The sequence below is a fragment of the Bos javanicus genome, chromosome 14 (genome assembly GCF_032452875.1).
Source record: "Bos javanicus breed banteng chromosome 14, ARS-OSU_banteng_1.0, whole genome shotgun sequence".
Classification (NCBI taxonomy): Eukaryota; Metazoa; Chordata; class Mammalia; order Artiodactyla; family Bovidae; genus Bos; species Bos javanicus.
The window spans coordinates 15,842,485-15,855,509 of record NC_083881.1 but is presented as its reverse complement, the minus strand read 5'-3'; the positions used below and the strand labels follow the sequence as shown (position 1 = coordinate 15,855,509).

The window sequence follows — 13,025 nt, the reverse complement described above, 5'->3', positions numbered from 1 at the left end:
ACTCATGTCAATCGAGTCACTGATGCCTTCTAACCGTCTCATCCTCTGTCACCCCTTCTCCTCCTGCCTTCTATCTTTCCCAGCATCAGGGTCTTTTCCAGTGAGTCAGCTCTTCTCATCAGGTGGCCAAAGTACTGGAACTTCAGCATCAGTCCTTCAAATGAATATTCAGGATTAATTTCCTTTAGCATTGACTGGTTTGCTCTCCTTGCAGTCCAAGGGACTCTCAAGAGTCTTCTCCAGCACCACATTTCTAAAGCATCAATTCTTTGGTGCTCAGCCTCCTTTATGGTCCAACTCTCACATCTGCACATGACTACTGGAAAAACCACAGCTTTGCCTATATGGACCTTTGTTGGCAAAAGCTGGAAAGGCGATGTTAAAAGCAGATAAAGTGGACTTAAAGACAAAGAGTATTACCAGAACCACGGACATTTCAAAATGCTAAGAGTCAACGCATCAAAAGGCATAATAACAATTTGCTTATTCCTAGTAACAGAGCTTCAAAATGCATGATGCCCAATCTGACAGAATTAAAGGGAAAAGAAACATTTCTACAATCATACTTGAAGATACAAAAGCTTCTCTCTCAGCAACTGATAGAACACTACTGGAAATTGTCACTAAGAAACAGATTATCTGAACAACACTACCAATCATCTCCATTCAACTAATATTTAAACATCCATACTCAGCAACTACAGAATGCATATTCTTTTCAAGTGCAGATGGTACATTTATCAAAATAGACCATATGCTGATCCATGCTGATCCACAAAATGTGTTAATAAGTTAATGATTACAATTGTAAAGAATATGTTCTCTGACCAAAATACAACTCATAGTAATAAGATATCTAGGGAAGAATGTGGAAATTAAGTAACATCTTCTAAATACATGGACCAAAGAAGAAATCAAAGAGGAAATTAGAAAATATTTTTCAAATGAATCACAATGAAAATACAGTATACTGAAATTTGTCAGGACAGCTCAATGAAACCTTAGAGGAGTTTTAAGTAATATTAAGTAGTTTTAATATTTAATATTAAGTTTTAACTAATATTAAGAAGAAAGGCCTAAAATAAATAACGTATGGTTCTATCTGAAAAAGCTACGAAAAAAAAGAGAGCAAGGTAATGAAAAATAAGTAGTAGAAAGAAGGCTATAACAACAAAAACAGCTGAAATCAATGAAATAAAAAGCAAACAATAATGGAAATAGACAAAACCAAAAGTTGATTCTTTGAAAAGATTAACAAAATGAAAAAATCCTTAGGTACACCAACCTAGAAAGAGAACACAAATTACTAATGTCAAGAATAAAACAGGGGACATCACTACAGATCCTACAGACATTAAAATGAGAATATTACATATAACTTTATGCTAACCTAGTCAACTTAGATGAAATAAACAAACTCCTTGAAAAATACAACTTACCAAAAGATATAAGCTGAAACAAAAAATCTGAATAGCTCTATCTAGTAGCAAAACCAAATTTGTTAACAAGCACCTTTCCATAACATTCACACTAAAAAAAAAGAAACCTTCCAGACCCAGATGGTTTCACTAATGAGTTTTATTAAATACTTAAAGAAAAGCAAATGCCAATCCTAGACAAACTTACAAGTTCCTTCAGAAAAATAAAAAATGAAGAAATAGTTCCCAACTCATTTTATAAGGTCAGAAAAGTACTAAAAATAAAATCAAACCAAAAAATTACCAAAAAAAAGAGAAAGCTACAGACCAATATCCTTCATGAACATAGACAGAAAAATTCTTAACAGAATGATAGCTTAGTGGAAAAATAACTTAACAGTATGATAACGGAATGGAAACTGCTTTTCCAAAGTGTGTTTATTTACAATACTGGCAAAAATAACTAACATCCAGATTTCCTTATTTTTTTCCTTTTCTCAGATATTTTTCATTGTTTGAAGAAGCTGTACTTAATAGGGTTTCATGTTTAGAAATATATAGGTTAGCATATTAACGCATATATATGGAATTTAGAAGGATGGTAATAATGACCCTATATGCGAGACAGCAAAAGAGACACAGATGTAAAGAACCGACTTTTGGACTCTGGGAGAAGGCAAGGGCAGGATGATTTGAGAGAACAGCATTGAAACATGTATATTCTCATATGTGAAACAGATCGCCAGTCCAGGTTCGATGCACGAGACAGGGTGCTCAGGGCCAGTAAATTGGGATGACCCTCAGGGATGGGATAGGGAGGGAGGTGGGAGTGGGGTTCAGGATGGGGGACACATGCACACCCATGGCTGATTCATGTCAATGTATGGCAAAAACCACTAAAATGTTGTAAAGTAATTAGCCTCCAATTAAAATTAATTAATTTAAAAAAGAAAAAAAAAAGTAACAAGAGGGGTCCCTGTGGGGTTGTAACTCTTCTGTATGTTGACTCTGTCAATGTCAATATCTTGCATGTGACACCATATGATAGTTTTTACAAGATGTCACCTTTAGGGAAAGTGGGTAGTCTGTATTATTTCTTGCAATTGCATGTGCATCTGCAATTATGTCAAAATAAAAAGCTTAATTAAAATTAACGAACAGGAGTAAAAGAAGTTAGGCACTTTTGAAATTTGTTCTTAAAAGTCTTATGTACACAGGCAGAAAGGCAAATAAACTTTAGCTAAAAATGACTGAATTGATCTACTAATAATGAAAATCCAAACAAGACACACACACACAAAGAAATATATAGGTTAGGACAATTATTTGTATGTGTCTATGAGATAATATTTACACATAAATTTTTTTTCATTTTGATTTCACATTTAAATCTTTACTAGCAGGAAAGTAAATAAGACATGATAGTTCTTACAAATTGCTAATTTATACTGCACCAAACCAAATGAAAATTATTTTAAGTAGGACTTTCTCTCCTTCTAATTTATCCTTCAGAACATAAATATATTCAAGTATTTTAATGTATAAACATTTTTTCTTAATTAAAAGCTCCCTAGATATTAACTATAAATCCTGAAAACTATAACACTTTGCATGTTTAAATATAAAAAATTTCAACACTTTCAACATTTTGTTTTGCTTTAGTAACCCAGGAAGAATAGAGAAAACAACTTAAAACATGCAATTTCACTTTTACGAAATGAAATTTTGATATTTTAGAATGTACAAAAAATGAGCAATTCCAGTTAGTCTTCTAATTAAAAAAAGTAAGCAAAGACCTGTTGTAGCTTACAAAATACTGTTACTACCTAAGTAATACTCAATTTTTTAAAGAAATATTTCCTTGATGAATTGGAATATTATAGTATATCAGAATCATCATTTAATGGTCAACTATTATCTATTTAGGAAATATAAAACTGAGGGTCACTGCCATTTAAAAGTCAAAAGAGAGTCAGAAGGAAACATAAATTAAGGGTTTTTTCTCCTATCTCAAGATTAAAAATGTATTTAATCCAGCAGCTTTTTATATTTTGCTATATAAGTATAAATAATTACTTCATACTATATTCACTTAAAAGGAAGTGGGGTGGGAATCAGATTAGAAAGAGAAAGACAAAGGAAGAAATGAGAACAGAGCAAGGTAACAAAAACAGATGAGGAACAATTGTAGAGATTTTTTTAAAAAGAGAGAAAATTTTTGAAAGGACCCTCACTGAAGGCCACACAAGAAGGAAACTCTAGATCTGGGCGAATGGAGTTGCTGGCACATGGTTTTCTTCAGTCTCTCCACTGTATTTCTTCATTAAGTAGCCATTCTTTATTCATAATTGTATGTGTGTTAGTCACTCAGTCATGTTCGACTCTTTGTGACCCTATGAACTGTAGCCCACCAGGCTCCTCTGTACACAGAATTCTCCAGGCAAGAATACTGGAATGGGTTGCCATTTCCTCCACCTGAGGATCTTCCCGATCAGGTATCAAACCCATGGTCTCTTACATCTCCTGCATTGGCAGGCATGTTCTTTACCAGTAGTGCCACATGGGAAGCCCTTTTTCTATACAGAAGTGCACATAAAATTGTATTCTGTCGTTTTCACAAAGCATTATAAGGTGAACACTTCCCCTTTTAACTCCTTAAGGCAATAATTGCATTGATAGTATTTTATTTCATTATATGATACACAATAGTTTAATCCCCTTAACTAGATATTTATTCTTCCTTATTTTTTGCTTTGAAAATAACACTTACATAAACCTGTACCTAAATCTTCTTATGTTTCCTTGAAAGTTCTTTAATGTAGATTATTCTTAAGTGGCATTACTGAGTCCAAAAAAGGCATAAATTTAGGGATTTTTAAAATTTTACAAAATTTCTCTCAGAAAAAGTAGGCCAAATTACTCCCGTCTTGCTACATTTTAATTTTTTTAATGTTACACTTTTACTAAAAATATTCTTATGCTCTCAGAACGTAGGTAAAATGTCATTAAAACAAAATCCTTGAAAGAAATTTTCAAGCCCCAGTCAATTGCCAAGTTACTTTAACTGACAAAAGATTCCAATACAACAAATAAATAGGACAGGTTCAAGGAGTTTATTATGAAATTTAATTAACCTGCATATCCCTCCTTGATTATGTTGTTGTTGATCAGTCACTAAGTCATGCTGTGTCCAGGTCTTCCTTAATTATATTTTCCCATAAAAATAAGTTTTAAAAAGCTTCAGTCCAATATCAACAAACGATTCTATAATATCTTTTAGGATTGTAAGTCATTCTAGTAAGAAATATATATTAAACTGAAAATCAAAATACTTTGGTAGAAGAAAGTAAGTGGAACACTTATAGTTTCTTTAGTCTCCACTATAAAACAATGTGTTTACAAAGTGGTGGGCTTCCCTGGTGGCTCAGATGGGAAAGAATCTGCCTGCAATGCAGGAGACCTGGGTTTGATCCCTGGGTTGGGAAGATCCCGTGGAGAAGGGAAAGGCTACCCACTGCAGTATTATGGTCTGGAGAATTCCATGGACAGAGGACCTGGCAGGCTACAGTCCATGGGGTAACAAAGAATCAGACATGACCGAGCAACTTTCACTTTCACTAGAAAACAAAACTACACCCCTTGACTACAGTGTGACATATTATTTAATTAAAACTCAATTATTTTATAATAATCTAGGAGAGAAAAGAACAGATGTACATACAAACATAAACTGCTTAGACTTTTAACAGAACCAAAAGTTCCAACAGGTAAGGTTAAATTTACAATAAATATATAATGCATTAAAGAAGACAAACTTAAAATGCAAATCATGCTGTTCAAAATAATTTAAGCAAAGCAAATCATACCAGGTGCCAAAAAATCAAACATGCACCAAAAGGGTTTATAAAGCTACAACACAGTATTTTTTAAAATAAATAAATTAATATGGTTGAGCAATATACTTACAAAACCTGACATTCTGAACTGAACATTGAAATACTTTAGAAACTAAAAAAAACTTAACTTTTTAATTTTGTAAATTTCAATTAACAGGTCTTGTCTTTTAAAATAATGGCTATTAATTACAAAACGATGTTGAGTTTTTTAAACACATTCCTTAGCTGAGACCAAAAAAAAGTATTTCAATGTGATTTTGTTATTTAGCATTTAAAAGTTTACTGCAACATGCAAAGAAATGTTTACTTAGATCATGTAATACTGTCACTCACTAAACTTCAGGGGAACACAGCATGCAACCTGGGGCTTCAGTGCAGTTTACTTAAGGGAGACTAACAAATTCCTGGTCTGAGGCAGTCCAGTGGTACAACAGATGACAGGAGTTGGCCAGTACTAATGACGAGGAAGGTGATATGTGCATGCTTATTCAGTCCTGACTCTTTTCGATCCCATGGACTGTAGCCCACCAGGCTCCTCTGTCCATGGGGATTCTCCAAGCAAGAATACTGGAGTGGGGGCACCATGCCCTTCTCCAGGGAGGGGATCTTCCCAATCCAGGGATCGAACCCAGTTCTCCCACATTGCAGGCAAATTCTTTACCCTCTAAGCCACCAGGGAAGCCCCAGGAAGATGATGGTGCCTAATTGATCATCACCTTTGTTAACTTCTTTAATGTTGGCTTCAGTTCAGTTCAGTCGCTCAGTCGTGTCCAACTCTTTGTGACCCCATGAATCGCAGCATGTCAGAAATGGTAAATACTGGGACTTCTCTGGTGGTCCAATGGCTAAGACTCCTTGCTCCCAATGCAGGGGACCAGGGTTCACTCCCTGTAGGGAACTAGATCCCACCCACTGCAACTAAGACCTGGCACAGCCAAATAAATAAAAACAAATCTAAAAAATAGTAAATACTAGATGTACAGTAATTTATTTCTCTTGTATCTGTCATTTCATGAGGTGTTTTTTTTTTTAGAATAATCAAACATACTATTGCTCGTGGTTGCTTTTTCATGTCTAAGTTGTGTATTTAGAACAATTATATACACTGCTTAACTCAGACACTGTATTCCTTTCCTTCTTTCATGCCAAAAGAAAACAGACAAAGAAAACAATTACTATATATAATGATTTTCCTTTTTAAAAAAGGCTAAGATAGTAAACTAACAGTACAAGTTTTTTAAAAAAGCAGATCTTACTTTTATGTTTTAGGTATAGAGACAGCACTACACAACTCTAAATTTTAAAATTATATAACTAAGTGTATATAACATGGGTACAATATATTATAGATGGAAAGCTTAAAGTGAAGTAAAAAAAATCATCCTGGAACATCATAAGTGGTTGACATGTGTGTGGGTATGATGACATAAATTACTAAAAAACATTCATTTAAAAAATAAAACTGCTTAATATTAGGAGGGAGAAGAGTTTTTCAGTCAGTGTATTACGTTTTTCTCCTTTTAATCATTCCCGAAATAAGAACTGTTTCGCAGAATGTTAGAGCTGAAAGGATCCTTAGAAACAGTCTGCCAGTGGTTCTCAATATGGTGCCTCACTTAGAAGATGCTGGGAAATGTGGGGTTGCTTTTGGATATGATAATGACTGAGAGGATGGGTCAGATGGTAAAGAATCTGCCTGCAATGCAGGAGACACAGGTTTGATCCCTGGGTTGGGAAGATCTCCTAGAGAGGAAAAGGCAGCCCACTTCAGTAATCTTGCTTGGGAACTCCAATGGACAGAGTAGCTTGGCGGGTTAACGTCCATGGGGTCACAAAGAATTGGACATAACTTAGCGACTAAACCACCACCAATGACTGAGAAATGCTACTGGTATTAGGGATTCTACACACCCTACATGCAAGAAAGAGTCATTCCTAATGAAGAATTATCCAGCCCGTATGCGTACTATGCCCACATAGTAGTGTACTGACTTATTTCTCCATTTTGAAGATTTAGCCACTTAGGTCCAGAGACATTATTAATAAGTGCTTACTTAAGGACACACAACTGTGTCTAGAACCCAGATTCTCTTCCTCTTTTCCTCTCTTCAGTGAGTAAATTCTTAATAGGAAAACACAGCATTTTATTTATATATATATATATATATATTCATTGTACAATGAATATATAAAACTGTCAAAACATTGGTCAGGCATTAATATTCAAAACTGAAGTAAAACCACAATTATCTAAAATACTAATACCTTTTCCAATTGCTTTTTTTCTCTTCTAAGAAATCATTCTTTTTCATATAAATCATTAAAAAAATCCATCAAAGTTGAAAGAGAGGGGAAGAAATCAACTCATCTATTATAGTTACCAAATAAAACATTTTCTGAATGGGAAAATTACATGGTTTCTGCTGGTTTCAGAACTGGATACTCTTTGTTGTTGCTGTTGTTCAGTTAGTTGTGTCTGACTCTTTGTGACCCCATGGTCTGCAGCATGCCAGGCTTCCCTGTCATTCACTATCTCCTGGAGTTTGCTCATACGCATGTCCATTGAGTTGGTGATGCCATTCAAACATCTCATTCTGTGGCCCCCTTCTGTTCCTGCCTCAATCTTTCCCAGCATCAGGGTCTTTTCCAATGAGTTGGCTCTTTGCAACAGGTGTCCAAAGTACTGGAGTTTCAGCATCAGTTTTGCCAATGTATATTCAGGGTTGATCTCCTTTAGGATTGACTGGTTTGATGTCCTTGCTGTCCAAGGGACTCTCAAGAGTCTTTTCTAGGACCACAGTTCAAAAGCATCAATTCTTCAGCACTCAGCCCCGTTTATGGTCCAACTCTCACATCCGTACATGACTACTGGAAAAATCACAGCTTTGGCTATATGGACCTTTTGTTGGCAAAGTGATGTCTGCTTTTTAAAACACTGTCTAGGTTTGTCATAGCCTTTCTTCCAAGGAGCAAGCGTCATTTAACTTTGTGGCTGCAGTCACAGTCTGCAGTGATTTTGGAACCCAAGAAAATAAAATCTGCCACTGTGCTCATTTTTTTCCCTTCTATTTGCCATGATGTGATGTGACTAGATGCCATGCCATAGCACAGAAGTCAAGATGGTGGAGTAGAAGGATGTGCATGCATCTTCTCTTGCAAGAACATCAAAATCGGATACCCTCTAGTCTAGCACTAATCTCCCCTGCTAACCCTAAAGTAATTTATTACCATGAAAAGAGCACTGAACTAAAAATCCAAAGGCTGGGACATCCCTGGGGGTTCAGTGGTTGGAACTCCATGCTCCCAATTTGGGGGACCCAGGTTCAATCCCTGATCGGGTAGCTAAGATCCCACAAACTACAACTAAGAGCCTGCACAAAGCAAGTAAGTCCCAGTGCAGCCAAATAAATCAATAATAATAATAATAATAATAAACTCAAAGGCCTTGACACTAACCCCTGCTCTGATATACACATATATACATAATAAAACCAGTCACCAAACCTGACTACATCATAAACCCTAAACCCTCTATATCTCTGTTTCATGTTACATAAAATGAAGATTTTAGGTCTCTGCATCCCTTATAGCTCTAATATTCTGACTCTATATTGCTTCCTTATTGTATAACTAGTAGGATTAAAAAAATAGAGGTGTACCACATAAACATTTATGAAGAAGCACATTACGGTGAGTAGGGACATAATTAAAGACTGAGTATCAAAAGGTAATCACTGACAGGTTAAAGCCTATTAGTTATTGTTCAGCAGCATGTTTCCTCCTAGTGATATCATTTGCCATTATCTATAGAATAAGTCGGAGAAGGCGATGGCACCCCACTCCAGTACTCTTGCCTGGAAAATCCAATGGACGAGGAGCCTGGTGGGCTGCAGTCCATGGAGTCGCTAGGAGTTGGACACGACTGAGCGACTTCACTTTCACTTTTCACTTTCATGCATTGGAGAAGGAAATGGCAACCCACTCCAGTGTTCTTGCCTAGAGAATCCCAGGGACGGGGGAGCCTGGTGGGCTGCCATCTATGCGGTTGCACAGAGTCGGACACGACTGAAGCAACTTAGCAGCAGCAGCAGCAGCATAGAATAAGTATCATTCCTTTTCCCTACATTGTCTTAAAAATGAGGGTTATCTAAAAACAACCTTCAGAATAATCCAAAATTGAAACTTTCTTCTCCAAAAGACATTTTCATTAAATGTTTAATTTCTCAATACACCCTGAGACAAAATTTTTAATTTTAGAATAACATTAGAACTGGCAAAGTAGAGCAAATTGGAGGATTTCTGCACTGCACTGATACGTTAAAATATACACAAGTGTGCATGCTTGTACATGCACACTACATGCCTCCCCATTGAGAAATCAGGATCTTTCAGTTTATCTTTTGCTCCTGACACTATATATACAGTCTAAGAAACTTTTTCTTACAAAATTTCAATTGGTGCGTAAAACAGTTCTTATTCCTTTCCATATATTGTGTTATACTTCTGAGGCAATTCATCTATATTAAATAGTAATCAAAAAATAAAATATGGACAGAGATATTTATTCTTATTTCTCCCTCCATCCCACGCACACATACACTCAACACAATTCCTCCTCCTCCTCCACCACCACCACAGCATACAATGTAAGTCAGATATCAAACTGTATGGAGACTTAATCTATAAAAAGTTCATGAATGGCCTAACAGTGAACGTACATAACACTTTCAAACTATTCAAGAATATACTCTTAAAATATATTTTACTGAAGTTCATTACTGAAACATAGTTTCTCTTAGAATACTCTGAAGGTTTCTCTGTGTGTGGTCCCTCTGTCTTACTCATTCATCCTAAAGAAATTCATCATCTTTGTTGCTTCTGATGTCTCACTTTGCTGTGGTTATTTCAACAACATTTAAAATATGTTATTTAAATATTAGTGATTCTGTCTTTTGTTAAGATCATAAATGCAATCTTTCAGTCAATTAAACATGCAATTATTAGTCAATTATGTCCACAGGTCTAGGGTTAGATAATAAAAATAGATGTTCCAAAGACAATGGAACACTGAAACACTGATGTAAACAAACAAAAAAAGACTATCACTATAATCAAAACATTCTATTTCAAACAAGCAAGAAGTCCTGTCAAATAGATGCTCTTCCACTTGCAATAAACATCTGACAATCAATACTGCAATACTGTACTGTACCAAAACTATCAGGGGTCTCTGCTGATGACACCTCCTTCGCTCGCTTCACAATGGCAATCTCAGGTTTGGGATACCTGCATGCTAAAAATATTTTAAATCAATGTATTCAAGCAATAACATAAATATGTATAAAACTTTAAATGTATATGAAATTTTGAAGTGAAACATGCTAGTATATGGGCAGTCCTCACTTTGTACAATATTGTGGGGACATAAAAATGACAGTGTAAGTGGGAAAGAAATCTTAGTAACTGATGGGGAAAATCACCATTGTTCTGTGATTTTTAAATTTCTTTTCAAAACATTAAAAAATTCTCTTACTAGTAGTTATACATATAAAGGGAAAGTTTTTAAACAGTAAAACTATTGACTAAAATATCTGTAACTGAAAATATTAGACACACTAAGAATTACAGTACAGTGTTTTATTCTTTGTACTCACAGATTTAGAGAAAGAACTTATGGGAACCAGCAAGGAAGGGTGGTGACTAGGGATAGTTAGGGTTTGGAATTGACAGGTACCCACTGCTATATATAAAATGAATAACCAAGAAAGACCTTATAAAAAAGTGCTTTATTCTTTGTAAAATAATTAAATTATCAAAAGTTGCTTCAATAGTGCTAGCACTCTTTCTCATCGTATAACTTACAATATGAAGCAAGCAACTTTCCTATGCCTTGGTGAACTGCCACATTCCTTTTTAAGTCTGGAATTGCTTACATTTTACCTTTCATATTTTCAATATTATGAAATAGCTCAGAGAGTTCCTTGAATGTGAAAATTTTACCAGAATCACTTCCTCCCTAAGTCTTCATCCTTCCACCACAAACTTCTCACTTTCCTCATTTATGTCCGTAAGTTTGCCTTCTCTTAGCTCTTCTGGCTAAGTATCTGGAGTCTCTCAAATGGCAGGAGTTCAACAGCAGTATGAATATTCCCAATGTCAGCTATTTCTTCTATAACCTCATTTACATTTGATTAAAATATCACATCAGCATTACCACTTTTAATTTCTTTGTTGCATTTTCACCCTTTTTTTGGTCAATTCTCTTTTGATTATCTTTTTTTTTAAATGTGAAGCATGGGACAGTTGGAAGGTCAAAAATGAAAGTAATAAACTGTAACCTATTAAACAATAAGAATTTATGAACATATATTGATATGAATTCATAACTTGAATAGTTGATGAGGACTGGGGTATTTCATAGACTCAAAGTACCTCCCCACAAAATACTAATCACAAAAGGGAAACAGAAACTCTACAGTGGATAAATCAGACTGATACTACTTAGTCCAGTGTTCAAAGGACATGGTTAACCAAGAAGTGGTTAATATCATCAGGAATAAATAAAAATCATGAGCAACTGACAGGATGGAAAAAAGAACATAAAATTACTTCTGTGATATTCTTGCCTAAGATGCTTAACTGGAAGGTATTCATGAGGAAAGAGACCAAACCAAATTGAAGTACTGCTACAACATAACTAGACTATAATCCTCAAAAGTATCAACGTAATCAAAGCCAAGGGAAAGACTGAGAAACTGTTTCAAATAAAGGGAAATCTAAGTGCAATGCATGGTTCTGGACTGGATCTTTCCGATGTAAGGGAATATCAATGGGGCAACTGGTAAAAACTGGAATGACATCAGAGTATAAGAGGGAAGGAATCTATCCATGTTATATCGTGGCTTATATAGGACAATGTTCTTGTTTGCAGGAAATATAAGCCAGCTGTAGTGGGTACTGTGATGCAGTCAATCCCTAGATGCCTGAAGTCTTTCCGAGAGATACTTCTCAGTGACAGTCTTATGAGGGGACTGCCTCAGCTGAAGAACGTTGCCTCACTCAAGGCTCTGGTGAGGATTATAGACCAGTTATGTTGTAGCAGTACTTCAATTTGGTTTTGTCTCTTTCTTCATGAATAACTAACAACACTATGCTATGCTAAGTCACTTCAGTCGTGTCCAACTCTGTGCGACCCCAAAGACTGCAGCCTACCAGGCTCCCCCGTCTCTGGGATTCTCCAGGCAAGAACACTGGAGTGGGTTGCCATTTCCTTCTCCAGTGCATCAAAGTGAAAAGTGAAAGTGAAGTCGCTCAGTTGGGTCCGACTCTTAGCGACCCCATGGACTGCAGCCTAACAGGCTCCTCCACCCATGGGATTTTCCAAGCAAGAGTACTGGAGTGGGGTGCCATTGCCTTCTCCGAATAACTAACAAGGACCTTTAAAAAAAAGTGCTTTATTCTTTGTAAAAAAAAAAGTTAAATGATCAAAAGTTGCTTCAATAGTGCTAGCATTCTGTCTCATCATGTAACTTACAGTATGGAACAAGTACCTTTCCTATGCCTTGGGGAATTGTCATACTCTTTTCTAAGTCTGAAAGAGCTTACATTTTATCTTTCATATTTTTAATATCATGAAATAGCTCATGATATTAAAGTATTGAAGTATCTTCCTGGTGAGGATTGTAGACAGCACTCCCAATAAACTCCTTGC

The 13,025-nt window shown here is 35.7% G+C and overlaps 1 protein-coding gene across 3 annotated transcripts in view; it reads right to left on the bottom strand.

Moving 5' to 3' along the window:
• TMEM65 (transmembrane protein 65) overlaps positions 1-13,025 on the bottom strand; it is a 47,090-nt gene that overhangs the window by 20,446 nt on the left and 13,619 nt on the right. The window contains exon 2 of one of the 3 annotated variants that reach the window (XM_061438662.1): positions 10,527-10,607. The exons of the other annotated variants lie outside the window; for them this stretch is intronic. Coding sequence (XP_061294646.1) covers positions 10,527-10,607 — 81 coding nt within the window. The remainder of the gene's footprint in view (positions 1-10,526; positions 10,608-13,025) is intronic. 3 annotated transcript variants of the gene reach the window in all.